The sequence below is a fragment of the Phyllostomus discolor genome, chromosome 8 (genome assembly GCF_004126475.2).
Source record: "Phyllostomus discolor isolate MPI-MPIP mPhyDis1 chromosome 8, mPhyDis1.pri.v3, whole genome shotgun sequence".
NCBI classification, from domain to species: Eukaryota; Metazoa; Chordata; class Mammalia; order Chiroptera; family Phyllostomidae; genus Phyllostomus; species Phyllostomus discolor.
Window position 1 is genome coordinate 112464102 of NC_040910.2, and position 27334 is coordinate 112491435.

At 69.2% G+C, this 27334-nt stretch overlaps 2 protein-coding genes across 4 annotated transcripts in view; one reads left to right on the forward strand and one right to left on the reverse strand.

The window, feature by feature from the left end:
• On the forward strand, positions 1-27282 carry PGS1 (phosphatidylglycerophosphate synthase 1). 3 transcript variants are annotated; one of them, XM_028520113.2, is made up of 10 exons: positions 2-157; positions 7495-7684; positions 8372-8449; positions 9509-9608; positions 10375-10564; positions 11643-11821; positions 13545-14066; positions 20581-20729; positions 23538-23666; positions 27153-27282. In XM_028520113.2, exons 1-9 carry the CDS (start codon positions 24-26, stop codon positions 23655-23657), a joined length of 1662 nt encoding a protein of 553 aa, XP_028375914.1. In that variant the 5' UTR covers positions 2-23; the 3' UTR covers positions 23658-23666; positions 27153-27282. The 3 variants fall into 3 exon arrangements, with proteins under 3 accessions (XP_035890108.1, XP_035890109.1, XP_028375914.1); XM_036034215.1 differs by lacking the exon at positions 23538-23666 and having other exon boundaries at positions 1-157; positions 27153-27270; XM_036034216.1 differs by lacking the exon at positions 23538-23666 and having other exon boundaries at positions 1-157; positions 20654-20729; positions 27153-27270.
• The window catches only part of DNAH17 (dynein axonemal heavy chain 17), an 89674-nt gene continuing 88901 nt past the window's right edge, over positions 26562-27334 (reverse strand). The window contains 1 exon segment of the mRNA XM_028520107.2: positions 26562-27245. Coding sequence (XP_028375908.1) covers positions 26998-27245 — 248 coding nt within the window. The 3' untranslated portion in view covers positions 26562-26997.

The window sequence follows — 27334 nt, forward strand, 5'->3', positions numbered from 1 at the left end:
GGAAGCGGAAGCGGCGAGTCTCCATGGCGGCGGCGGTGGCCCGGCCGGTGTTCTGGAGGCGGCTGCTGGGCCTCCTGCCTGGCCGGCCCGGGCTGGCCGCGCTCCTGGGGCGCCTGTCCGACCGCCTCGGCAGGAACCGGGACCGCCGGCGCAGGAGGTGAGAGGGGCGGCGGGGGGGCGCGCGCGGCCGCCCCCGCCCGCCCGCGGCGTCACAGCGAGGCCCGAGTGTCCCCCCCGCGCCCGGGCCCGCCGCCCCGGCTCCCCCCCTCGGCCTCCCCGGGGGCCCGGGCCCCTCAGCCCTGCCCGCGCCCCGCGGTGCGCGGAGACGAGCCGGCCGCCGGCCGCGGGCCGCGTCCACGTGCGCGGAGGGCTTGTGTGCGCGCCGCGGGAGGGGGCGTGACCGTCTGGTTGCGAGACAGACGGTCCGGGCTCCGAGGGGTCTCTTCCTTGAGCAACCCCGGCCGCGGGGTGACCCCGCGGCGTGAATCAGCCCTGCTGGGATTGTGTGCACGCAGCGTTTCTCACATCCTGCCATCCGGGGCTGTGAAGCAATCCTGAGTCAGTGGCACTCGGGCCGGGGAAGAGGAACCACTCGAACCCCCTTCTCCGAAAGCTTTCCAAAGGGCCCGCGTTCTGGAAAAGTACTGAAGCGGGTTACGTAAACGGCGAAGTAGGCTTGCGAGCAGGGTGTGCGGGCAGTGGTCTCTCAAAGCAAACATTTGCCCAGAACGTGACGACTAAGAAGCCTGCTGCTCTGGCTGAGATAAAAAAAAAAAAAGAAAAAAAAAAAGAATCCTCTTGTGTTCATATGCTCTTTTTTTAAAATTAGATTCTAGCGTTACCCTTGACCCGTGGTGTGTGTGGGTCAGGGGGGAATCTTTGAAGGACATCCTTTATACGGTTTGCGTCGCCCTAGATTTGCATCTGCGGCTGCTGTGTGAGGTTTGACCCCCCCCCCCCCACTGGCCTAGGGTGCCGCCGACCGTGGCCCCCTCCGGTGGCTGATTCTAGATAGGAAGAGGAACTTGCTTCATGGTGGGTGACGGTGGGAGATTTACAGCAAAAGAGCCGATTAGGGGAACTTGTGGGTGACGGATGGAGCTCTTGGAAGCCTGCTGATCAGAAAGGCTCTGAGATTCACATCAGCGCACGCAGCGCGAGTGGGGGTGGCCTCGCCGCGCTCGGCACCCGGTTCTGAGCAGAGACCAGTGCGTCCCAGTGGGGGAGTGAAGTCAGATGACTTCTACGTCCTAGCCCCGGGCTACCGAGAAATTTGGTTGGAAGTTTCAAGATTCTGTTCTCTCCTGGAAGATGTTTAGGTGATTTTGTCATTTCCCTGTACGTGTTTAAATTGCGTGAAAACCGTTATTAATCACTGTTAACATTGGAATTGTTTGCTAAAGGGTGTTGGGCAATCACAAATTCTTCTAAAAATGATATTTCTCTTGGGTGGTTTTTTTTTTTGCGGGGGGGGGGCATTGTGTCAGTGGGGATGGTCTGAATTGACTCCCTGAAGTGCTTTTTGTGAGTAGCGGCCCCGAGTTTCCTTGTAATGGCGTGGGGGGAGGCCGCTGGTTTCCGGGGCCCACAGCCCCACCAGGAACCCAGGGGAGCCACACACAGAGGCGCACATGCCGGAGACTCGTGTCCGGGGGTCCTTGGGGGTCACGCCTCCGCTCCGACCGGCGCCGTCACCGGCCTGTCGGTTTCTGACTCTCGGCCTTTTTCGTTGTTGTGCGGCTTTCCTTCCGATTCCCGGTGGCCTCGGCGTCTGGGGCTGTTCACGTCTGCAGGGGCGCTCACCCGTGGCCGCTGGCTTTCGTTTCCTCCCCCTCCTGAGTCGCACCTCCCGATTCCTCATTCCCCGAATGATGCGGTTTCTTGTAACTCTGATCACTGATTCATTGACAAGGGTTCTGTGTAGCCGTGAACTGAAGTTATTTTAGATTTCAGCCCGCCGGTCTGACTCAGCTGTCGGAGCACCGGGCGAACCCTCGGGGCCAGCCGGACGGCAGGGAGAGGGGGCGGTGCCTTCGCTGCCCTTCGCTGCCGCGGTTTCCTTGCCGTGACAGGCACCCGTGGTGACGGAGAGCTCCCCTTACTGTGTCTGCTAGTCACTGGCCCAGAAACCCTGCAGTTGTCCCTGAAACAGGCCTCTGGCTCTCCCCCACGGGCTGCCGGGCCCGCCCCTTCAGCAGGCGCCGGGCACCTGAGAAGCAGTGATGAGACCCCAGGTGCTCAGCGCCGTAGCAGCAGCAGCAGCAGCAGCAACAGCCCAGCGAGGCAGGGAGAGGCACGGGGGTGCCCGAGAGGCGCACGTGGGAGTCACGGGAGGCCTCCCGGTGCTGGCGAGAGCAGGAGTGGGCGTGGGCGCGGTGCAGGATGGGGGGTGGAGGGGGATGCTGGGGGGACCGCGTGTCTGGAAGGACAGTGAATGACACGAGCTGATGGTCACAGCAGCAGCGGACCGCCGTCCTGGGCTTCCACAGGTTCTCCCTCCCCCGCATTTCCAGGGGCTGCTGGGGGTGCCGAGCGGGGAGGGGAGGGAGAGAGGAGCTGGGCATAAGCCAGCCCTCCGGGGAGGCAAGCTCTGAGATGCTGTGTAGTTTGTCTTGCTCGTGGTCTGGGCCGAGGCAGGCGGGGCTGATGGGAAGCCAGGGCGGCGGGAGGAGAGGAGAGGGCGGTGGGAGGGTCAGCCCTGGCGGAGTGTGAAGGGGCGTGCCTGGGGGGCAGCCCTGGGCTTCGGTCAGACGGGGAGTGAGGAAGGGCCAGGTTTGGGGGCTGCTGCCAGGGAGAGTCAGGGGCACGCTTAGGGTTCAGGCAGAGCGCCCAGTGCCGAGCTGACTGTGGGGGTCTGGAGCACGGGGTGGGGGGGCCGGGGCGAGGAGATAGGAGCTTCCGACGGTTGTCGGAGCCGCAGTGTCGACTGTCTGGAGCCGAGGAGACCCGGTGGGAGGTGCGTCGGGGAGGCGTCAGCTCCTCACCTTAAGCTCCCTGCCATACAAGGAAGTCGTTTTTCTGTGGCCTCCTTTAAAAAAAAACCAAAAAACAAAAAACACCCATATTCAATTTGAGTTACATGTGCAGAAAAGTCTGTTTTTGAAACTCAGGTCCTGTTTTCCTCGTTCTAGGCGTGTGGCCGGGGGGTTGGCTTCCCCGAGTTGGGAGGGGAAGCGTCACTTGCAGATTCTCCTTTCAGCCAGAGTTCCTTGCGCCGTGACGGCATCAGCACGCGCTTGTTCAACTGGGTAGCAGTCTCTGCCCTGAGGGACCACCGGGTTCCAGAAATGACTTGCTCTTTGAACTTGGCGGTGCCGGGACCCAGTCCTCCTGACTCATCGGAGTGCGGTGGGGTCACCTCTCGGTCTATTTATAGCCCTGAAACAGGTGGGAGGGGGAGACTTGGAGTTGCGGCACGGTTTCCCCCAATCCACGTTCTCGGACCCGGCCTTGCCGGGAATGGAGGTGCGGCGTGCAGGGGCCGACCCCTGGGCTGCAGCCGTGTTGGGCTGGTGCCGGCCCGCGTCTGCCCCGAGCACGCTGGTGCTGGCGCTGACTCAGGCCTGGTCGGCGGCTGCGTGGACGGGCAGGAGGCAGCCCGGGGCCGCAGGGTTGGGAAGGATAATCCCCCGGTAAACACTGGCCCTGATGCACGTGAAGGGGCCGAGTTCAAGGCTGCCTGCCGGGAAGTCGGGCTGGCGGAGGCGGCTTGGACTCCTAGCACAGGACTCCCGGCCGGCGGTCAGGTGGGCCTCATGCGTTCGGCCAGGCCAGCCCGCGGGGCGGTGGGGGTCGTGCGCTGGATTTCTGGCGCCCTGATGTGACAATCGGCTTTCTTTCGGGGGCGCGTCAGGAGCGGAGTCAGCGGCCTGAGCGTGGCCCCTGGCGGGCCAGGGTCAGTTGCGGCCGGAGGGAGTCCGGGAACCCGCCCGCCTCCCCGGCAGGTCCGGCCTCGCGAGAGGCAGGCAGGGCCGCCCGCCGGGCTGCCGGAAGTGCGCGGCCGCGGGTCGTTGCCCGAGCCTTTCTCAGGAAGTGTTATGACTGTTTCTCACTAGTTCACTTTTTTTTTTTTTACACATGTAAACGTGTGTGAGGGAAGGGGAAGGGTGGGTTTTTCTGAAAATAGTCGTTTCTGAAAATACGGCAATCCGGAGCGCTCAGTTTCTTTTAAGACTTCCGTCTTTCGGAGGGGACCCAAGCCGCAGGGTCTGGACCACGAATCTCATCTCCGAGTCCCCGGGGCCCTGAGCCTGCAGCCGCGGACACCCGGTAGCCCTCGAGTGGGGCCCGGAGCCTCGACGCCTCGCACTGCCGGCGTGGAGGTGGGGCTGGCGTCCGAGGCATCGCTGGGTCCTCTGTTCAGAGCCCCGCATGCCCTGTTTGGGAAAAAGCCCTGGGTCGCTGGCCTGCACTGAGTGTGGGGGACAGGGGGACAGCTGGACACAGGGAAGGTGAAAGGCGTGGCCGCATTTTCCCGTGGGTGCGGCCTCTGCTCCCCGAGGCGCCCTGCGGGGGACGGCGTGTCCGCGGGGTCTCGGCAGCCGCTCTGCTCCGGCTGCTGGTCCTGAACTCACGTCCCGTGTCCCTCCCAAGAGGGGCCAGGCTGCGCTGTCCTGTCTGGGGCCGGGAAGGCTCCCACCGTCTTGGTTTGCCGGCGGCCCCTGGTCCGGGGTCTCGGGCACAGGGGCATCAGGGCACACTGTGCTTAGTCAGGGCTGTCGGACTGGGCTCCTCCTGGACACGGAGGGGAGCGGCTGCCCTCGCCCGCACGCCCCCTCCCCCCATGCTTGAGGGTCCCCTTGTCATCCCCCGGCGCCCACCTTCCATCCCCCCTCCCCCCCAGGCCCCTGTCTGGGTGGAGGAAAGGGGCTCCAGGTCCGGAGTCCCCGGTGCTCAGGCCCAGCCCCTTCTGCAGATTCCAGGGGAAGCCTCGAACCGTGCGGCTGCACCCAGAGAGTCAGGCGCCCTGTGGGTGCTGGGCCCGCCCTTCGGCAGGGCTGCCTGTCGAGTTTTGCTTTTAGAACCGCAGGCTGGGGCTGGTTTGCACTGTTCGTTCCGGGGGCTGAGCGCCGGGCGCCCCTGCTCTGCCCGAGCGCTGTTCTCTAACCGCCCCCGATGTGCCAGAGGGGGGGGGCCCACTGCAGACCCCAGCCCCTGAGCTGCCCCGCCCTGTGGCTAGAAGTGGGAGCTGCGTGGCATCGAGGAGTGGGGACAGGAGCCCAGGTCTAGGTGCGGGGTGCGCGCGTGCACCTGAGCCGCCCACTCCCGAGGTGGGAGTGGGCCCGGCTGCCGGCCGCTCCAGACCCCCGGTGGGGGGGGGGCATCTGGGGCTGGTGCCCAGGGCACCTGCGTGACGGGCTGCTGCTGGCAGCGGGGAAGCCTCTTCTGAGAAAACTCCCGGGAGCCCCTCGGTGGGAAGGGCGGGGGGAGGAGGGGGAAAACGGATGGGCCCCGAGCAGGCTCCCGAGAAGCCTGAGGTGGCTGCTCAGGTGGGGTGGGCCGCGCGCGCCCCTGTGGGGGCAGCCGGCCGACAGTAGCCCGGACACCCCCGTGGCGTTTCGCGGCCGCTCCCCTCGAGCGAAAGCAGACCCGTCAGCCCGCAGACGGAGCAGGAGGCCCCCAGAAGAGGCCTCAGCAGGTCTCAGGCCGAGGCCCCGGGGGCGAGTTCCAGGGAGAGCCGCCCGGCGGGACAGCATCACTGAGGCACACAAGTCGTGTGCCGGCGTTCGGACCCCGATTAGTTACTTTTGGCGCCTGCTGTGTTGGGCCCCCCCCCCCCCCCCCCCCGCCCCCCGTAACTGCAGGTGTGAGAGCCTCCGCCGGGGCTGTGGGAGGCGGGGCCCCGCCTGGCCCTCCTTCCCGGCCCCGCGTGGTGCGTCCCAGGCGTGTGCGTGTGGCGACTTGGACGGAGGCCCACACTGGCACCTGCCCTCCCCGGGGTTGTGTGCCCGGGAGGTGCTTCCTCCTCCTGCCTTCTGCGAGCTGACCGCGTCTCCTGGCCCGCGGGGAGGGCGTGGGGACTGCCTGCGGGGCCGGGGCGGCGGGGGCCGGCGGGCCCCTCCTTAGGGTCCGAGCGAGCGCCTGCGCTGGCGAGGGTTGGCAGGCCGGGAGAGAAGTTGCTCTCACGCTACCGTGGGGTTTCCCCGCGGACAGGCCGCGTGTGGTCGGTGACTCGGAGACCCGAGGCCCCATCTGGAACCCCAGAGGGACCGACGGGCCGGCGTGCGGCCTTCCCGAGTCTCCGGTTTTCCCTCGGCCGGGAAGGGCCCGCTCCCCCGGGACGCACTCGGCCTGAGCTCAGCGGGGGCGGCCCGCAGTTCGGGAGGCCAAGGGGCCGTGCCCGGTTCGGTGCTTGGGGCCGGCCTGTGCGGCCGGTGCTCATCCCCTGGGAGCCGGGAAGGTGGCTGCGCACTTGCACACACGGGTGCAGTCACCGCCACTGCAGAGACCGCGGGCGGGCGGGGGGGGCTGCCCATCCGCCTCTGCCCCCTGAGGCTTCCCAGGACCCAGGGCGCCGGCACCTTGCAGGCCGACCGGTTTCCTCGGCGCTGAGTCGGCGGCGGCGACGGCGACATGCCGGTGGGCTTCCTGGGAAGCGCAGCTGTGGGCGTCCGGCGGTGTGTGGGGCCCCATGTGGCCCCGGGAAGGTTCGGGCTTGGACAGGGCGAGCGATGACGTCACCTTCCTGGAATCTGTGGCCCCGAGGCCCCCGGGGGGCTCGAGCGCCCTTTGCCCAGGGCCCTCCTGGAGGCCGAGCTGGAAGGCCACACCCCCAGGAGGGGTTTCCTGCTGCGATTTCGGGAATTTGGGGTGGGCCGGGTTTGTGCTGCAGGCTTGCCTGACCCTGTCCCTGCCCCAGTCCCGGAAGGCGCCCCCGCCCTGGGCCCGGGGGAGGCCCGCGGCTGCAGGTGCCGGCCCAGGGCCGCCCCGAGGGCGCACGGCCCCGAGGAAGGTGTGTCCGTGGGGAAGGGGCGGTGTGGTCACTGCTGTCGCCTCTGGAGGTGGCCTCTTCCTGCTGCAGCTTTTCGCTCCATTTCCTAGGAGTGAAGACAAAAAGTGTTGGACCCTTGGGAACGTTTTGGGGGTCAGATATTTAATTAGTTAATCCAGTGTAAGAGAAAACTTTATTTTTCTGGGTCTCTCACGGCAGACGTGTCCTCATGTTCGGTGGCCCCCCAGGGCTCCCGCCGCCCAGGTGTCGGGGGCCGTGGTAGCCAAGCGGTGGCACCTGGGGGCTCGCCGGTGGCTGCTGGAATCAACCTGGTGTTTGGGGCGCTTGGGGTGCACCCGCAGGCTCCGGCACTTCTGCGGGGGCTCAGCCAGTGGGGCCGAAGGGAAAACCTCTGTGTAGAGTTTGAGTTGGACTCACTTCACGTGGTCTAGGAGATTGGTAAAAAACAAACACCCCCCCCCCCCCCAACAAACTGTTGAGAGAGGCGTCTGAGGAAGGACCTGAGCAGTGCAGTAACCCCCTGCGTGTGTCTCTGGAACCAGGTCGCCATGGCTGCTGTTGGCCCCTCTGCTGTCCCCGGCCGTCCCCCAGGCCAGCCCCCCGCCTTGCTGCCTGTGCCCCGAGGGCGTGCACAGGTTCCAGTGGATCCGGAACCTGGTGCCGGAGTTCGGGGTCTCCAGCTCGCACGTGCGGGTGCTCTCCTCCCCCGCCGAGTTCTTTGAGCTCATGAAGGTAAGCCTCGCCCGAGGGGCAGGGTGAAGGGTGTACGGCTGGGCGGGCCCCAGGCAGAAGTGCCTTCCGCTCGGGAAGTCTCAGCGGGCCACCCAGCAGACCCCCGTGGGCTCGGCCAGGTGGTCCTCAGCGATGGAACGGCCGAGTGGGGGTGCAGGGCAGCTCTGGGTCCAGGCCTTGTGCACCGAGTGCCCTGCGCCCTGTGTTGAAGTGGAGCCCACAGGAAGGGGGGCGGGAGAGGGGGCGCCCCGCCCCGCCCGGCACCTCCCTGCTGAGGCGGCTGTACTCTTGGGCAGAGCGTTTGCCAGAGGACCGCTGGCCCTGGTGCGGTGGGCCACCGCACGTGCACCCTCTGGGCTTGCTTTAAACCAGGGGCGTCCGACCTCTTGGCGTCTCCGGGCCGCCCTGGAAGAAGAAGAGTCGTCTTGGGCCACGTGTTAAATACGTCGAGACACGTGATCACGAACAGACCTCGAAATGTTTTAAGTGAACTTGTGATTTTGTGTTGGGCCACGTTCACAGCCACCCTGGGCCGCGGGCCGGACTCCCCGCTCTGAGTGTTAACTGGCGCAGACACCACGGAACAGCTCAGCGCGGGGCGTGTCGGCCTCCGAGGCCAGGGGACTGCGCTGCTCAGCGGACTATGAAACGGTGGCTCTGAGTTCCGGGCGCTTTCTTCTCTTCCAGGGGCAGATCAAAGCGGCCAGGAGACGGGTGGTGATGGCATCCCTCTACCTGGGCACGGGCCCCTTGGAGCAGGAGCTGGTAAGGCCTGGAGGCGGGGGGGGGCGGTCCTGGTGGGAGCAGCGAGGGGGCCGCATGCCGCCTGGAGAGCGGTGTCCGGCAGCCCTCCCTTGCCCATCCCGGGGCCCACCTGTGTGCGCGTTGCCCCCAAGACTGGGCGTGTCAGGAAGACAGCAAGGAAGGTGTGGGGGCCTCACCCTTGTTGGCCTGGGCCCGCTTTCCCCCGCACTGGGGGCCCCAGCCGTTCTGCCTGTGGTCCAGGGCCCCCCAGATCTGGCCTGCGAGCTAAGTCTGGTTTGTATGTTTTCAAACGATCGAGTTAAAAATCAGAAGCAGCGTAGTGTCTGTGCCTCGTGGGAAGCACGTGAAATGCCAGTTTGGGTGTCTGTGAATAAAACTTTATTGGAACGTCGCCACACGAGTGCCGGCGGGGCAGTGTCCGGGGCCAGGGCTGCAGCCGACCCTGCCCCGCCTGGCAGGCTGTGCGCGTCACGGGCGCCGGGACCGGTGGGGGTGGGAAGGGTGGCAGAGGCCGTGCTTCCCGCGGCCTGGTTCCGGCACAGGTGCCGGTGCGAGGGTGACCTGTGGGCTGAGCGGCGGGAGAGCGGACGCGGTCAGCGGGCTGTGTCTGTGCCCCGGGGTCTTGCTGCTCCGAGGCTGGGGGATGGGACCCCTGCCCACGGGGAGTGCCGTTCTGGCCCAGAACGCCGCGGGTGGGAGCTGGGCAGCAGCGGGGCAGGGGGCACCGGGTGAGCATTCACGTGCCGCCTCTTCTTCTCTGAGCTGCAGGGGGGGGCCTCTCCCTGTTCCCCGACACTCTTGGCCGCTCAGCGGCCAGTGGCTGGAGAGCACCTTCAGGATGGGGGGTGTCCATGCCGGCCCTGTGTCCTGCAAGGCCCTGCTGGAGGGGGTGTCGGGTGGCGTCCTCAGGTGACCATTCCCACGGTGGCCTCAGATGAAGGTGCGGGCCTCTGAGCACGGATGGGTGTGTGTTCAGAGAGGGCAGTGGGGTGTCGGCCGACTGGGGGGTGGCCGTCGTGCGGTCTCACGCCCCGCCCCCTGGGGCCCGTCCCTCGGCAGGTGGACTGCCTGGAGATTGCTCTGGAGAGGTCGCTGCGAGCCGAGTCCCCCTCGGACCTCCGGGTGTCCGTGCTCCTGGACTTCACGCGGGGCTCAAGAGGTGGGTCTGACGCCTCCCCGCGCTTCCCCCGGTTCCCCCAGTCCCAGAGCCTCTGTCTCAGGCACTGTGAGCGCCCCCCACCCCCACTCCAGCACAGGGCGAGGCCAGGGGAGGCCTGTCCGGCTAGCCCAGGACCATCCCATTGTCCGAGTCAGGAGCCTTCCTGGGGCTCGGGCCTGGCGGAAAACAGCTTGGCCCGGAAGAGAGGTTTTGGGGCTCTCGAGACTGGCCTGCTTCGGGCAGGTCGTGACCTGGGCTTGGACATGGCACCAGGGCTGTTCTGCTGGCCCCGGGCCTTTGAGTGGCTTCCTCCTCCGTGTCGTGGCCTCCGACGGCCAGGCCCCACTGAGCATGGCCTCTGGGCCCCTGGAAGAGTCTGCTTCCCTAGTGGTCAGACCAGAGCCCCCGTGTGGCCGCAGCAGGGGCTCCCAGTGCGCAGCCTGCCTGGCCCGGTGCTCTCCCCCTGCGGGGCCGGGGTGCGGGCTCAGGGCGGGCAGGCCCCAGGAGGACGTTGGGTACAGTGACCCGAGGGGACGAAAGGGTGCTGGTGGGTGAAATGGCGGGTCTCCGCGGTGCTGACCGCAGCGGCCCTGCCCTGAGACAGGCGGGTGCCCGGACCGGAGGTGGGCCCGGAGCCCCTCTGGCTGACCGGTCCGGACAGGCGCACCGGTGAACGGGGCCCGCGGTGGGCGGCCCCACACCGTCGCCGCCGCTTCTCCCGGTGTGAGTCGCCCGTCCTTCTTACTCCGCTCGCCGGTGTGCGCAGGCCGGAAGAACTCGCGCACGATGCTGCTGCCGCTCCTGCAGCGGTTCCCGGAGCAGGTCCGAGTCTCCCTCTTCCACACGCCGAGCCTCCGCGGCCTCCTCCGGCTGCTGATCCCCGAGCGCTTCAACGAGACCATCGGCCTGCAGCACATTAAGGTGTACCTCTTCGACAGCAGCGTCATCCTGAGCGGGTGAGCTCCGCTGGGATGTCCGGCTAGCCCAGGACATCCCCCCCTCCCGTCCCCGCCCCCCCCCCCCCCCCCCCGGGCCTCCCCGCCGTGGTCCCCGCGGAGGGAGACCCGTCTGTCTCCGCGAGCCGTCGAGAACCCGCCCTCGTGGTTTTAGCCCCACTGCTGCTGTTGCTGCTGCTGCGGGCGCCCCCGGGCACCGCGGCTGCCTGGGAGGGGGAGCCCCCGGAGCCCGGGCGGGAGACGCCAGGGCCGCGGGGCCGCAGAGCAGCTCCGAGTCTGCTCCGCGCGGACGGGGGCGGGGCGGAGCCAGTGCGCGTGCGCGGCGGAGCCCCGCTCAGCGGTAAAGAGAACGAAGCCTCGCCGCTTTGACAGCAGCGGGGTTCACGCCAAGTGGGGTCAGTCAGACGGAGAGAGCTGATGTCACTGATACGCGGAGCCTAAAAAAACCCAAACTCGTCGACAAAACAAAACAAAACAGAAACTGGCCCGCAGACACGGAGCCCGAGCTGGTGGCCGCCAAGGCGGGTGGGGGTGGGGGTGGGGGTGGGAGGAAAACAGGTCTGTAAATAGAGTCTGGCCACACCCACTTCGTGGTAGAGCTGGAGGGGGCGGGGCTTGCTGCGCGCTTCCTGTGCGCGCCGCCGTGCGGGGCCCCTTGGGTGGGCGTCCCCTGTAACTTCTCAGTGACACGGGAGACCAGAGGTCCGAGAGGACGGTGACTTGGTCAGGCAGAGCCCCCAACACGCAAGAATGGGAAGGCAGAGCCAGGAGGGGACCCAGGTCCTGCTGAGTGTCGGGCTCGGGCACCGTCACTGTGCTGGTGACCCGCCACAGCTCTTTGCTCAGCCGCCCGGTGGCTCTGCGAGGGAGGGGCTCCACCGGCCCCTGTCCAGTGTCACCTCAGTGCCACTCTTGCCTGTCTCTCGTCAGTGGTCGTGCTCGGTGGCCCACAGGTGGCCGCCGCAGCCCCCGTGTCCTGACCGGAGCCGGCACCCCCGCCCCTGTGGCTCACCGGAGGCCCGCCCCCGGGCCCGCCCCCGCCCGGGCCTGAGTCCTCGCCTGCTTGTCCCCCTCGCAGCGCCAACCTGAGCGACTCCTACTTCACCAACCGCCAGGACCGCTACGTGTTCCTGCGGGACTGCCCCGAGGTCGCGGACTTCTTCGCGGAGCTGGTGGAGGCCGTGGGGGACGTGTCTCTGCAGCTGCAGGCGGACGACACCGTGCGGGTGGTGGAGGGCATGGTGCACCCTTACAAAGGTAGGGCCTGGGCCGGGCCGCCCCCTGAGCCTGGGCTGGGGGGTTGGGAGGGCCGGGAGAGCACGTCTCTGGTGGCCTGGCCACAGGCGGGGAGTCTGGGGTGGCAGGGCCCGGTTCTGCTTTTGTCGCAGGAGCCAGACGGATGACTCACTGGCCGTCGGTCACGCTCTGTGGGGAGGGAGCCGGGTGGGAGCGTGGGCCTCGAGGCTGAGCGGGGGGGAAGGGGGGCGAGCAGGGGAGCCGTGGTGCGGTGTCTGCCCCCCCCAGGGCCAGCTCCCTGCTCGGCCTCGTGGAGGCCCTGTGGCCTCCCGCCTGGACAGTGACCCGGAGAGCCCTCAGCCCGGCCCTGGCGCATCCTGGCAGCGAGGTTCCCGGGGGCAACTGCGTTCCTGTGATTCCTGTGGTGGCCACTTCCCGTGGCCTCCGAGGGCTGCTGCTGGCTCTGCTGCATCAGCAGGCGGGGAGGGGTCAGCCCGGCGCGGGAGGAGCTTCTCCGGCCCCACCTGGAGCGGCAGCGTCGGGAGTGCGGTGCCTGGGGCCAGGGGCCACGGGGCCACGTGAGCCGGGTGCCTGCCCGGTCTGCTGCCGGCTGGGACGCTGGGCTTCGGCCTCGCTTTTTAATTTGGTCCTCACAAAATTCATGGAAACCTGTTTTCCCTCTCGTGTAAACTAGCATTCTCCGTGTTAGCCTCCACTTTGCCCTTTGGCTCTCGGAGCCCAAAACTTGCTCTCTGCCCCACCCGGAAAGCGTTGGCTGACCCCCGTCCGACCCCGCAGGCCAGGCGGGAGTGTGCTCAGGACGGGTCCCTGCGCTCGGGGGAGGAGGGTCGGTCCATGCGGGGGGGGGGGGGGGGGGGGGAGTGCCTGGGCAGCGCTGGAGGGGCAGGCGCTGGGGCAGGGCCCTCAGCCCCAGGGCGTAGGAGGGGCTCCCGGGACGGTGCGGTGTCGGCGAGGAGAGGGCTGCGCGCTGACCGCCGCCCCGCCCCCCCCGGGCCAGGGCTGAGCGCAGGTGCCCTGGGCGCCGCTCTGGCTCTGCCTTCTCAGCCCGCCATGCGCAGGGCTTACCCGGTTCCCCATCGGCCTCCCGGAGAGCCTGCTTTCGCGGCATCGCTGTCCCGCCTCCATCTGCCTCAGCGCCACTTCTTGCTCACGCTGTCCTTCCGTCTCCTGCCGTTGCCCCGCCCCCAGCGTTGCCCCGCCCTCAGCGTCTTCAGCAGACGCTCGCCTTCCGTCTCCCCTTGCCCGACAGCAGCACCCACAGCCGTGCCTTGCCGCTCAGTGTGTCTGGTCGTCCGGTCTGGACGGTGCGGCCCCGGGCTGGAGTCTCTAAGTACGCAGGCCCTCGGTGCGCCATGGCCCAGCTGGGCCCCGGTCCTGCTGCACGTGCTTGTGCTCACACGGGTCTCTGTTGCGGAAGGTCCCAGGCGTGGGGCTTGTGTGCGCGCGCACGGGGGTCAGGTCCCCGAAGCTCCTCCGATGCCCCCCAGGCGTCCCCAGGGTGCCTGCCCCCGTGGCGGCCCGTGCCGAAGTTTTCACGCGCGGAGCGGGTTGCGGCCTTTCCCCATGCCCGAGGGCAGGCTCCCTGTGGCGAGGCCCTTTGCTGGCCCTCGCCTGCGTGGCCAGGTGTGCGGTGGAAATGCATTCGGTGCTGACCGGCTGTCGAGGGCTGGGCAGGAGTGCGGCTGCGTCCGCCCCCTCACTCCTCCTCCCTGTGCCTCCCCAGGCGACCGGGCGGCATACTGCAAGGCGGCCAACGCCAGGGTCATGGGTGTGATCGAGGCGGCGCGGACCCGCCAGCAGAGGCTGCACGCGCAGACCTTCCATGGCGACGCCCTGGTGCCGCGAGAGGACGCCGCGGCCGCGGGGGACCGCAGGCCCGCGCCCGACACCTGGATCTACCCGCTGATCCAGATGAAGCCCTTCGAGATCCGCATTGACGAGGCCGTCACGGAGACGCTGCTGACGGAAGCCGAGCGGGGCGCCAGGGTGTTCCTCACCACCGGCTACTTCAACCTGACGCAGGCCTACATGGACCTGGTCCTGGGCACGCGCGCCGAGTACCAGATCCTGCTGGCCTCCCCGGAGGTGAACGGCTTCTTCGGGGCCAAGGGCGTGGCGGGCGCCATCCCCGCGGCCTACGTGCACATCGAGCGGCAGTTCTTCCGGGCCGTGTGCAGCCGCGGGCAGCAGGAGCGCGTGCGGCTGCAGGAGTACCGGCGGCGGGGCTGGACCTTCCACGCCAAAGGTACCGGGGCGGCCGGGGGCCGGGCGCGGCCCACCCATCCTGCTCGGCGCCTGTCCCTTAGGCCGCGTCTCACGCTCGTGCACCGGGAGTTCACGGCTGGAGTCGCTCGGGTGGCGGCTGTAAGACGCGCTTCACCTGTTCCCTCTCCAGACAGACGGCGGGGCGCGGGCTGCGGTTCTCCTCGGGTGTGGGCGTCCTCCCGTGCCTGCCACGCCCTCCTGGGGGGCAGGGCGGGCAGGGCTCTTGTGTTGGGCGCCGAACCGCCCACGCCATCGCCCTTTGTTTACAGTCGAGAAGGTCGGGGCTGTGCCTGTGGACGCTGCTGCCGAGAACGGGCGGCGTCTGGGCCGCTGTTGGAGAGGACTCCTCTCGGGCTCGCATCCCAGGGGCGTGACGGGGATGTGGGGGGCGGGGCTGGACCCTGCCCTGCAGAGGGATCGCGCTCAGGGACCCTCACAGCCCCGCCGGGTGGTCCTGAGTCCGGGGGTGGGGAGGGGCGGTGCAGAGGCGGAGCCTTTCGTGGAGCACCCGCCTCTCCTCACTTCTCCGTGGGGGTCAGGGGCCTGCTCGGCTCCTGTGCGGGCTCCAGAGCCTCGGGAACAGCTGAGCAGGACGGAGGGAGGCGTGGCCCCGGTCTCTGTCCCAGGTGGGGGTCCTGGCTGCAGGCTGCCGCGGCTCCTCGTCCGTAGTGTTAGCTTTGGGGGTGTCTTGGAGCCCCTCCCCAGGAGGTCACGGTGCCTCTCGGGCAGCTCCCATTTCCTGTGTGGGGCCCGTGGGCCTGCTCAGGTGCGCGTGGGCAGGGAGCCGCCCTGCAGGACTGACCCCAGCCACTGGCGCCGGCCGGGCCATGCCCCAGGTCAGATGTCCCAGCAGGTCAGCCGGCCGGCCAGTTGGGGGGCACGTGGAGAGCATTTCAGGGGTGGCTTTGTGACTCGTGTCCACAGCAGCCCTGCCGAAGGGCGGGGCCCTGGAGACCCTGCTGGGCAGCAGGAGCGGCTCTGACTTCCAGAGCCGTGTGCATGTGTGTGTGAGCGTGCATGGGTGCACGTGTGTGTGTGTCCGAGTGCACCTGGGGGGTGCACAGTGCTCACGTGTCCGCCCCGGGGCTCTCTCCGTGTGGGGCTGCTGTCGCTGGGGCCCCAGGTCGGCCCGGCCCCTCGGCCCTGACTGCCGTGGGCCGTTTCCCTGAAGCCGCCTCAGCGGTGACTCCCCAGTTACCGTTGAAACAGAAACACTCAACCGGCTTTTCCAGTGCGTCGCGCCTTTTCCCGGACTGGCAACTCCTGCCGCTCCCTCCCCCGCCCTGCCCTCCTGTGGGCGGGGCCCTGCAGCCGGGAGGGAGGGGGCCGGGGATCACTGGGGAAGGCCAGGGATCCCAGGGCCTGCTCCTGCCTGTGCCGGAGGGGGCGGGGCGGGGCGGGGAGGGGAAGAACAGATGGGGGAGGGTGCTTGGACAAGGGGCCTCCTCCTCCGAGAGCCAGGCGCCAGCCAGCGGTCCCTGGGGGCTGCGGCGAGAGGCGGGGCCCTCCCTCCTCTCAGTGGCTGTGACTGGCAGTGGGGGTCCTCAGCCAGCCCTGTCTTCTGGCTCTGCCTTTGGCGGGCGAGTTCCCAGCGAGGCCTAGGAGGGGTGCAGCCCGCGCCGCTGAGCTGCAGGCAGACCGCGCGGGTTTAGGTGGTCGGGGCAGAGGGCCGTTGCCCTCTGCGGGGGGGGGGGGGGGGGGGGCAGGGCTCGGGACCGCTGGTGCGTCTGTCTGGGTGTGCCGAGGCTGGGGGCCATTACCACCGTCCCCCTCTCCACGTGCCTAAGGACAGGTCAGGGCCGCTCCTGGGTCCTCCTGCTCCCAGAAGCCCTTGGGGGAGCAGAGCAGAGGGAGTCGGGGCCCCCTGCTTGCGGCCTCTCGGTCCGGGAATCGCACACCCCTGGGCGTCGCACCTGCTGGCGGCCCCGAGGGCCTGGTGCTGCAAGAAAGCCCTGCTTGGTCCCTGCCCACGGGAAGCCGGCCGGCCGGATGGGGACAGACGGCCTCGTCGTGGGGAGTGGCTGCCCCGGGCAGCAGGTGCCAGACCGCGGTCCAGCGGGTGGCCTGCATGGGCGCAGGTGTGCCCCACGGCATTTTCTGTGGCACGGACCGTTGGCAGTGCTGAGCTGCTGGGTGGGGGTGTGCGCTGCTGGCCGGCTGGCCGGCCGGTCTCTCAGCAGGCTTGGACCCGCGTGCCTGGACTGGATCGGGCCGCTGCGGGTGAGCCGGAGGGGCCTCCCGCTGGAGCAGGGGTGTCGCCCTTGCTGTCACGGGGCCACATCGGCCTCGCGGGCGCCTTCCCAGGACCGAGTGTGGTCTCAGGGTTGTGCACATGTAACTGTTCCTCGGCGAGGGGCCAGGAGCTGGGCGCTGCCGCCGGCAGGAACGGGGTGCCGGGCCAGGCCCGCAGGCCCGGCGTCTGCCCCCCCGTGTGCCGGACACTTCCCTTGTGACACGGTTCGCCTGTTCCGTTGGGTTGCGTTTCCGCGGAGGCTGCCCGTTGAGAACACTGAGGAGACCCGTGTGGACGGGAGTCAGCGGAGAGGCCGTTGAACTTGGGTCCTGGAAGGGCAGGACTCGGAGGCGCTGCGGGGGTCGCCGGTGGGCGCCGGGGGTCCGTGCTGCTTCCCGTCCGCCTGGGTTGCCGTGCGGGCGTCCGTGGCCGGGCACCACGCCGTGCACACGGAGCCTCACCGGACAAGCTCTTTTCTGTAACGAAGTTTCTGCTTTTCTGTTTGCCTTATCTGTTTGTTAGAAGACTTCGTTTTCTTCAGAGCAGTTTCGGGTTCACAGCAGAATTGGGAAGGCACAGGGGTTTCCCCCGTACCCCTTGTCCTGAGCAGGAGCGGCAAGCAGTGGGTACCCCCCCACGCCGGGTGGGGGGAGGGGCGGGGCTTTGCCGAGGGCGGACATTTCAGGGAAAGGATCGGAAGGAACTTTGATTCACTGGGCGGGCGGGCGCCGCGTCCCAGGTCTGGTCCCGGGTCTGCGTGGGTCCGGGCGGGGCCGGTGGGGGCTGGGGGGTTCTCGCTGGTGCTGACAGGGGCCCGTGAACGAGGGTGGGGCTGTCACTCCTGCCCTGCTTTCCAGCGGGCTGCTGGGCGCGGGCGGACAGTGCACTTGGAGCGCTGGGCAGCGCCACCCGCCTGCCCGGCCCTGGCGGGCCGTCCCCCCTGGGAGCCGGCAGGTGTGCCCACCTGAGGCGGAGCCCGCGCCGGCAGCTGATGGGCAGCGCCGGGTGCCCGAGGAGCGGCCCTGGTGTCTCCTGTCCCCTCCTGCTCGTGCGGGCTGAGGGCCCTGAGGTTTACTGCGGAGTGTTGTGGGGGGAGGGAGATTTGGGGTTTCCTGGGTGTGGCCCCCACAGAGGCCTCTGCCCGGTGCCCCGGGGGCCCCTGCCGGCGTGCTCGGGTGTCCTCTCACCGTCAGTTCTCGGCCGGGCCTCGCTGTGCAGACCGGCGGCTCCCCCGGGCCAGGCCCTGGGCGCAGGGCAGCCCGACGCTGCCCTCCAGAGGCCTCTGGTGGAACGGGGGCAGGCCACGGGCAGGCGGGCCGTCCGGCTCAGGCACAGTGGCAGGGCCGGGGGCGGGGTCACGAAGGGGACGGCAGAGGAGGGGTCCCTGCTGACAGTGGGGGTCTCAGGTGGGGGGTCGAGGAGGGCCTCTTCGAGCCGGTGACCCTGGGGGATGGAAACACCCAGCCCGAGACTGGCTGGGCCTGAGACCCCGCACGGGGCCCTGTGGCGGGCAGTGGCGTTGGAAAGTGGCGGGGGGTGGGGGGTGGTCGGTGAGGGCTGGGACCGTGGCAGTAAGCACTGTGGGGAGCCCTCGGGTCCCCTGCTGCCCTCTCCATAGTGTGGCTTCACTGGGGGCGCCCGTGGAGCAGAAGCAGGAGTCCCCCTTCCTCAAGGGGGTGCTCAGGGGGTGCGGCAGGTCGTTGGGGCCCGTCAGCCTCTGGCCCCTGCCACACCCGCCCGTGTTAGCCGCAGAGCCGCTCCCTGGGCGGGCAGGCGGTCCCCGGGCCGGCGGAGACGCTGGGCCCAGAGGCCAGGCCTGGGCTGAGGCGCTGGGGCCGGAGAGCAGGTCCCGGTGGCTGGGAAGTGTCGCATTCCCGGGCAGCAAGCCTGTGGCCCGGCGCGCCTGACCTGCGGGATGAGACGGCTCCCAAGGGCCCCTTGCTCCCCTGCCCCAGGGGGTGTTTCCCAGCCGCGGGCAGGGTGCAGCGCAGCGGGAGGGCTGGGCGCCCCGGGCTGGTGGGCCTCGGACCGTGCTCCCGGCTCTCGGGGCCCCGGCACTGGGAGGCCGCCCGCTGCTCCCTTCATGGTCTTTACCTTCTTGTTTTGAAGAGTTGATTGTTTTCTTTTTTTTTTTTTTTTTTATGTTTAGATGGGGGAAAGGGAGGGAGAGATCAGTGGTGTGAGAGAGAAACGTCGATGGGTGGGCTGCCTCTCAGACTCACCCCGACCGGGACCAAACCCACACCCCAGGCCTGTGCCCGGACTGGGAGTTGAACTGGCGACCTTCCGGCGTGCAGGGCGCACTCAGCCAGCGGAGCCACACCGGTTGGGGTGGTCTTTATCTTTTCCTGGTGGAAGACGGTTGCCGTGAAACTGGACTCCCGGGGAAGGTGGGGGGGGCAGGCTCCCCGGTGGGGTTGGTGGGGCAGAACCCGTGTGCCCTTTGCGGCCCCGAGCCCTCGGCTGGAGTCCAGCCTGAGCGGGGCGGGTGGGGGGAGGCAGCAGGGGCGGAGGTCCTCGCGGGTCGCTCTCCCAGGGTCTCTGGCGGGCGAGGGGGGGTTGGTGGTGCTGGAAGGACGGCGGACTCCCGGCATGTGAGACGCAGATGAGTGGACAGTGTGTCCGTGGTGATCAGGTTGTTTTCGGGGGGCGGTGGTCAGAGAGAGCGGGCCTTAAAAACCTTCGGGGGGTCGGTGATGGGAGTGGGTGGAGAAGCGGATGCGGGGGTGCCCGTCCGGGACTGTCTGGGGGGCGGCCGAGCCCCGGGCTGTCCTGGGAGGGAGCGGTCCGTGTTCCCTCGAGTTCCACAGATAAAGAGCGCCCGTGGGACCAGGCCCTGCAGACCCTGCGGTCCAGGAGCCTGGGATGGACACGGGGCAGCGAGGTCCATGTCAGCCGTAACCTTGGTCACCCACGTGGGTGTCAGGCATCCCCTTCCTTGCCCCCTACCCCCGTCCCCTCTCAGTGGCCCTGGGGAGCTGGCCGACCGGCGGCACTGAGCGGACCCGGAAGAGCCGGGCGGTGATGGCAGGTGGCCAGAGCTCGCGCCTCCCTTCACTGGAGCCCGGTCGCCCGTGCCCCCGGCTGCAGGCTTTGCGGGCGGTGGGGCGGGGGAGCGAGCCCGGTGTGGGTGCGGAGGACGAGGGTGGCGCTTTGCTCGGGCCTCCCGGGCGCCTGCGGCAGGGTGCCGGGGCCAGCCTGGCTGCCCCACGGGGGCTCAGCAGCGGGGCGGGCGGGCGGCCGAGCACGCACGCAGGCGAGCAAGAGGCTGCGCCGTGGCCTCCGCGAGGGCGCGTGCGGAGGGTCAAGTGCGTTACAGGAAGAGGCAGCCGAGCGTCGTCACTTCTTGCCCAAGACGTTCTTGGAAGTGCTCTTGCCCCGAGTGAGAATTAGGAAATGGCCTTCTATTTTAGGAGGCTGGTGTGTGTGACTTGTTGATTGCTTGTGGCCGTGGGCCCTCTGCAAAGGTCACGCTGGCAGGGAGGCCCGCGGGGCGGGGGGGGGGCTGCTGCAAGTGGGGGCCCTGCCGAGGGGCTGGGGCGGCGGGGTCCTGGGGCGGCTCGGTGTGGGGGGGAGTGTGTTCCTGGGAGTGGCCCCGGCCCGGGGGTGGAGGGGAGCAGGAGCAGGGGCTGCCTGTGCTCGGGTCCCCGTGACATGTGCGTTCTGAGAGAGAGAGCCCGAGACCCTGTCACAGCGCGTCCCCGTGGGGGTGTCGGACCGGACCCCGCTCCTAGGGTTGGGGGCAAAGCAGCCCCCTGCCTCATGGCCGCGCGCACTGCCAGCCCAGGGGGGGGGGCTTGTCCTCAGGGAGGAGGGCGCGGTGCCCACGGGCCCCCGGCGGGGCAGGGGCCGTGGTGGGAGCGCAGGGCCCCGTGGTCTTCAGGTGGAAGCAGGGTGGGGTGCCCCGTTCTTCCCCCCACCTCTGTCGCCAGCTCTTGAGGCCCAGGGAGCTCTGGTCCCGGGCTTGGCGGGGGCCGCTGGGAGAGCAGGGCTGCGAGGCCCTGACTCCGGGGGAGGCCCTGACACGGTGCCACCAGCTCCCCTCAGGGACCCACCGTGGCCGGCCCGGGGGTGGGGGCCGTGTGCAGTGCGGCCCGAAGAACAGGACCCACCCAGGGAGCCCCGGGGGCCCGCAGGGAAAGCAGGCCTGGGGGCGCCGCGGGAGGGGGCGGGACTGGGGGGGTCTGCTTCTCCCCCAGGTGGAGCGAGGCGCGGCCCGGCCCGGCGCTCACTGCTGTCTGCACGTTTGCTCTTCCCGCAGGCCTCTGGCTGTACCTGGCAGGGAGCAGCCTGCCCTGTCTCACGCTGATTGGCTCTCCTAATTTTGGGTACAGGTCAGTGCACCGGGACCTGGAGGCCCAGATCGCCATTGTGACGGAGAGCCAGGCCCTGCAGCAGCAGCTCCACCAGGTCGGTGGCCAGGGGCCCCGGGGGGCGGGGTGCTGGGTGCTCAGACCTTCCCGCGTCCTCCTGGTCCGGGGTGGCGGTCCGAGGTGCCCTTGGGGCCACTCCTCGGCGGGCAGGGTACAGTGCTGTCCCCAGTGTGAGCACGGCGGGGGTCACAGCCGATACCCTGTTGTTCCTGGAAAAGAGCCTCCCAGGGGGAGGAGGCGCTGAGGGGCGGCGGGGGGGCAGTGTTCCCACGAGGGGAGATGCACGTGGAGGGGGGCGGCTGGAGAAAGGCGGCACCCCCAGAGGGTCTCGCCCCCCTGAGGGACGACGGTCTGACTTATCCGTTCCAAGGGCAGAGTCCCAGGAAGCCACTGGAGCTCGTGGGGGGCCGTGTGTGAGTGTCTGCCCGGGGCTGACGGGCTTTGAGGGCGCGGCCCAGCTCCCGTGTGTGTGTGGGGGGGTCCCGGGCAGGGCTCCAGGCGGCGGGGTCTCAGGCCCCCCAGGCCTCAGCCGGTGGTGGCGTGCGGCCTGTGCCCTCGAGTGTTGGGGAGTCACCGTTGCGAAATCACCGGGGCCTCTGTGGATGGGAGGGGGGAGATGGTCACAGCCCCGTTCGTCCCCGGGATCTGCCCCCCGGGATCTGGGAAGCTCGTCTGGCCGCGCGGGGCCGCGGTGCCGGGAAGGGCTGCCGGCCAGGGGCGAGAGGAAGTGGCAGTGGTCATGCTCCGGGTGGCCAGCTGGACAGTCTGGTCTGCTCGGCAGCTTCCTGGCCACGGGGAGGCTTCCAGCAACTGACCGGGGAGGAAGCCCCTGCCCTGAGGGTCCAGCCGGGGACGCTGGCCTCGGGGCCGGGCCAGTGTGACGGGCCCGGTCTGCAGCACCCCGTGGCAGCGGGCCGGACCCCGCCTGCGCCGTGCAGAGGGAGGGGGCTGCCGCCCTGGGGGCGGGGGGGCCCACAGCGAGTCTTAGTGTGAGCCTGGCCTCGGGCCAGGACGGGTCTCATGGGCCGGGGCCGATGCAGGGGAGCAGCCCCCGGCCTGAGCCCCGGGCCCTGGGACCGCCTGGTCGCCCCACTTCCCGAGCGGGGGGACTGAACCCACATCCTGGTTCTTGAGAAAGGCTGGCCAGTTGTGGTCAGGGCCCGCTTTCCCAAGCGACGTGTCTGGGATGTTTTCTCTTCCTTCCCAAGCCTGCCTCCCCGGGGCTTTCGGCGGTGGGGGGCGGCAGGCCCTGCCACCGCGGCTCTGCCGCCCCTTGGGGGTAGGCGCGCCGGCTCCCGGGCCTCGGAAATGCAGAAGTGTGCTTCTGGATGCTTCCACCTACGTGCCAGCTTTCTGGGACTGCGGCCGCCCCCCGGGAGGCCTGTCCAGGGCCCGGTCCTGGGAGTGCCCAGCCACCCAGAAAGTCCCTAGAACCCCGCCGCCCCCGGGGGGTGGGTGGCTCCACAGCCGCCTCTGGAGCGCCGCCGGGGGCGCGGGAAGGGCCCGCGGGGTCGCGGTGGGCACCCGAACGGGGATGTTTTCCCCGGAGCCCGGGGCTCCTCCCTCTACCCGGCATACACAGTGGGCCCCGCAGGCTTCCTGGTTCTGTCGGAGAACCGGCTCACCACCCGTGACCCCGGAGGGACGCCCTCAGACGGCGTGTGACCTCACTCGGCTGACTTCCTCCTCCGTCCGCGTGTGGCTTGGGGAGGAAACTCAAGTGTTTCTGGTAATTTAACTGGAATCTTGGCTGCGAGTTCCTTCGAAAACTTAAAGCCGGAGCCGGTCCGTGGGGACCTCTGCCAACCAGCCCCCCGAGACCGAAGCTGGCTTGTATGTCGGCACAACCACCAGGCCTTGGGCCCCGCAGCAGCTGCCGGCCCCGAGGGCCCGCGCCGGGGCAGGGGAGGGCGCCCAGGCTGGGGGCTGCGCAGACCCAGGCCAGAGAGCGCCCCTTCCACTGCCGTGGGCCCCCGCCTGGGCGGCGGACCGAGAACCGGTCCTGTAAGGCTCTTCCTGGGGCCCGGGCAGCTGTCAGGTCTCTGTAGCCGGGGCCGCGGGGGTCTCCACTGTGGGGTGTGATGCGGGCAGCTCACAGCCGGGGGCACGGAGGTCCAGGAGGGGCCGAGCCCCCGCCTCCACCGGCCGTCAGTGCAGTTCTCCGCCAGGAGGCCGGGAAAAGTGTCTCCTCACTCGCTGTCAGATAGTTGTCGGGTAAACCGCGGACTGGAAGCACCGGCAGGCGCGGGCTGTGTGCCTGGAGCGGACCGCGGGGTGGCGTCTCCGTCCTGGGTGCGGGCGCAGGGGCCGACCCTGGGGTGGGGTTCACGACGTCGGGGTTACAGGGTGCGTGCCACTTCACGGGCGGCGTCTGGTTGCTGACTGTGTCGGGCACTTGCCCGCGTCACTGGGGGAGCGTTCTGGGATGCGGCCACCGTGGGGAGTGCTGGGCCGTCCCCGGGGCACGTCGTGTTCCGGTGGCCGCCGGCCACCCCGGGGGTTCCCGGTCGTTCCTGGCTCTGCGGGCTCCGGTGACGGGGTCCATGGGGAGCCCTCAGCCTGGGGTTCCGTGCAGCCCTCCCTCGGGGTGAGGCCTCGGGGGCGGCGCTTCTGGAGCACCTGAGACCGCCAGGTGTGCCCCCGGGCCAGCTCGCTTAAACAGCGGCCCTGAGGGCAGCCCTGAGGGCTGCACGTCTCGGGCTCAGAGGCTCCGGAACACCGGGCTCCTCGGCTTTGCTCAGGGGCGTCCGGGAGGGGCCCCGGCACCCGCTCGCTGGCGCCGGGCAGGGGCGGCGTCACCGGGGGCTCCGGGCGGCCCCTGACCCCGCCGGTTCCTCCTCCCCAGGAGCAGGAGCAGCTGTACCGGAGGTCGGGCATGGTGTCCCCCGCCACCTTCGAGCAGCCGGGTCGGCAGGTGCAGCTGTGGGTGAAGATGGTGACTCCGCTGATCAAGAACTTCTTCTGAGGACCACAGGTACTGCCCCTTCTGTGCGCACGGCTCCCCGGGGACCTCTGGTGGGGGTGCCCCAGGGCTCCTGGCTGTTGGGGGTGGCTGTGTGCGCCTCTCGGTTCGGGGGTGCTGAACGGGGCCACCCTCCCCCTTCCATCAGGTACCAGGCCGGCTGGGGCGGGGTCACCCGCCCGGTGACCACAGGACACAGAGGGAGACTCTGTGCTCCCCACGGGAAGCTGAGCAGGTGCAGAGAGGGTGGGACCAGGAGGAGGGAGTGCTCAGCCCTGGGGCGCCTGGCTCGCTGCCCCCAGGGCGGCACCCCAGGGGTGCTGCCAGGAGCCAGCATTGGTGACGGGGTGCACGCACTCCCCTACCACGAGAACTGCCCAGGCGTGGGGGTCAGTGTGCGGGGTGTGGCGGCTCTGACTGGCGGGCCTTCCCCCAGCCATCCTCTGCGTCCGGGCCCTGCGGATTCCGACCCCACCCCCAGAGGCCCCTCCTGGGCCCAGTCTCCCGGCTCCCCAGTCCTGGCTGCACCGGCCTGGTGGGCAGTAGTGGCCGGGCCTGGGGCCCATGGGGAAGGGCGGGCGAGATGGCTGGGGGGCGGGGGGCGGGTGTGCGCAGTGCTGACGCCGCTCTGCCTTCACAGCGTGGGTTCCTCCGGGTCCCCCGGAGTATAAACACTTCTAAGGAAACCCAGCCCCCACACATCCTACTGGTATCACACCTGCTTAGAATGTCAGCAAGAGTTCCTTTGGGTTACCAGATACCTAGGAGGCGCTCACAACGCCTTTTGGTTTTTTAATTATTTTTTTTTCCTTTCAATTTTTTGACGCTTTTGACCGAGGTCTGGATAGGGCCCCCACCTTGGGATGGGGGACCCTTCACCCAAGTCCCGTTTAATGTATGGGTTTCTTTTCCTTCCCTTGAAACCACTTTGTTGAGGAACGAACCTCACTTTGGTCCGGTTCGCTGGAAACCTTCTTGTGTCACCTCGACCCGTCCTGGGTGCTGGTCAAAGGCCAGGGCGTCCCGCCCCCACGTCCCCGGGAACAGATCCCAGAGCCTCACTGCCCGGCCACACATGTCCTGGGGCTGGAACTGGCACAGAGGCGGGCTTTCCGGGGGCGCGGTGGGGGGCTGGTGGCGCCAAGGGCCCCCTCGCTGGCCCTGGAAGACGGGCTGGCCGGGCCGCACCGGCAGGCCTGCATGCGCGCCGGGCAGCCCCAGGGCAGCGCGGCCTGCAGGGCTCGGGCTGGAGGTGGGTGGCGGCTGGACGCCCTTCCCTGGGGCCAAGGCACGTGAGCCAGCCCTGTTTACCTTGCAGCTGCTTAGTAAGCTCGCCTGTGGGACAGTTGGACTGGAGAGGCCGAAAGAATGTGCCAGGGCCGGCTCTGTTTGGAGAGGCCGTGGGCGGGGCGGGGCAGGCTGCAGGCGCGAGCGACCCCCACCCCGCCCAGCCCCTCCCAGCCCCTCCCCTCGTCTCTGCTAATCACCTCCCGGCAGCCCCGGGCGGGCAGGTCTCTGCCCCCCACCCCAGGAGCTCTCCGCAGACCTGGGCTCCGGCCCCCCTGGGCAGCCAGGGGCCAGGTGCAGACCTCAGGAGTGGTGCGCACGTGACCGCGGAGCAGGCCGGCCCCTGGTCCCTGCCTCCCTGTCCCCACTTGTGCCCTGGAGCACCTGGAGCTGAGGCTCCTCTTGGGAAGTCCGGAGATAATTCTGTCAGCCCACAGCATGTTGTGTGATACGGCTGTTTTGGGCCCTGAAGGCAAAATTGGGGAAACTTCCCATTTTGTGGTTATTACTAGGGATCGAGAAGGAGGTGCCTGGTGGCTGCCCTGTTCACAGCCCCCGCCCCCCCGAGCCGTCCCTTGGCCTGCATGTGAAGGGCTGCAGCGACCCCTCCTGGCTGGCAGAGGTGGTGGCCGGGCAGCCAGGCTCCTTGGCTTGGACGCCTGCCCTGGAGGCCGCAGCCCTGCCCCCGGGCCCAGGATGGTTGGTTGCCTGGTTGGTTGGTTGTGACTCGCCAGCCTCAGGTTCCGGGCTTCTGGGACCGCCCACTGAGCCGCAGTCTGGGCCCAAGTCCTCCAGCCAGACGTCCCTGGGGGGCGGCCTTGCCTCTGCTTGCGCCGTCTGTGGGCCCACCAGCAGCCTCCCTGTGCCCCCCACTTCCCAGTCTGTCCCCACGGCCCTGCACCCCACGGCCCTGCCAGCCTCCAGTGGCAGCCCGGCCACCTGCCGTCAGACGCTGCGGGGGTGGTTCTGGGGGCAGGTGATCAGGGCTACAGGTCTCAGCCAGGTGTGTCCCAGGGCAGCTGGGGGCGGCTTCACAGCCCCCCATTACTCGGGGCGGCCGCGGGCCCCTCTGGCGCCATCCCCCTTGGCCACCGTGTGCAGCCACTAGTGTGTCCGACTGCCTTTCCTTGGAGGTCCCAGTTGGGTCTCTGAGCTCCGTCCACCTGGACAGGGCCGGGGACCCGACATGTGACGACATGTGGGCCGAGGGACGTGCCCAGGGCCTTGTTCCCGGGCTGCAGACGGTGGCGGGGAGGCCTCGCTGGCCTGGGTGAGGGTCCCTGTGCTGTTGGAGGGCAGGTGTGCCTGGCCTGGCGACCCACCCGGCTCACGCGGGTCCTGAGCAAGACCGCCAGAGGCACATGCCTTGGGGCACAGGGAGGGGACCCAAGACGAGGAAGGGGGCCGGTGGACTTGGGGTTCTTTGTGTGGCCGCCCAGGACAGCCATGGCTAAGCTGGTCCCTGTTCCCAGGGCTTTGGGGACGTGGGCAGTGAGGGGATGTGCGTCAGCTGCGTGGAAGTGGCTCCTCCGAGCGGCGTGTGGAGAGGGCGCCGCCGCACCCCAGACGGGGATGGAGGGTGCCCTAGGGGACGGAGTGGCCTGGGGGGGGGGGGTCACGGGCTGCAGCCAGGCCGTGGGCGTGGCGGCGGCTCCCTGACCCTCGGTGCCGCTGCTGGGAGGAAGCTAACCCGACCGGCCCCCCAGGGAAGTCGGGACTTGGGGCCCGGTCCCTGGGACACTTGCCCTGGGGACTGGGAATCCCCCCTCCTCCCCAAGCCTGTGTGGGGCCCTCGGCGGCCATCAGGTGCTGGTCTGGAGCCGCTCAGGGGACGCAGACACGACTGGGTGACGTCGGTGCTTTAATGGGCCCGCACCCCCTTCCACGTCCCCCCACCCCCGCCCCCCGCCCTCAGGTGCCTGGGGCCCTAACGGCCCCGGTTACTCAGGGGAATGGAAGGCGACCTCCGGCCGCTGCGAGAGCCAGCGCCGGTCGCAGGACGGGGTTTCCGGTGGTCCTCGCGGCCTGCGGGGAGGGGGCTCCGGCCGGGCTCGGGCTAGGCCTGCAGCAGCAGCGCCACGGCCGCCAGCACCCACTTGGAAGCCCTCTCCTTGGTCTTCAGGTTGAAGGTCCAGACGTAGGTGGGGCCGCGCACGCGCGTCTTGTACACGGGACACTCATACATGTTCTTGGTCTCCATGCGGTCCACAGGGATGGCCTTGACGAAGACGACGGGCATGGCCGGCGTCAGCTCCTTCAGCCGCGCCTCGGCGATGACTCCGGTCTGGGTGTCCCAGCGCGCCCCTGCGGGACCGTGCAGGCGGTGAGCCCGGGGAAGGGCCGGGAGGGCGTGGCCTGCCGGGCCCCGCCCCCGCGCGCACGGGCCCCAGTCT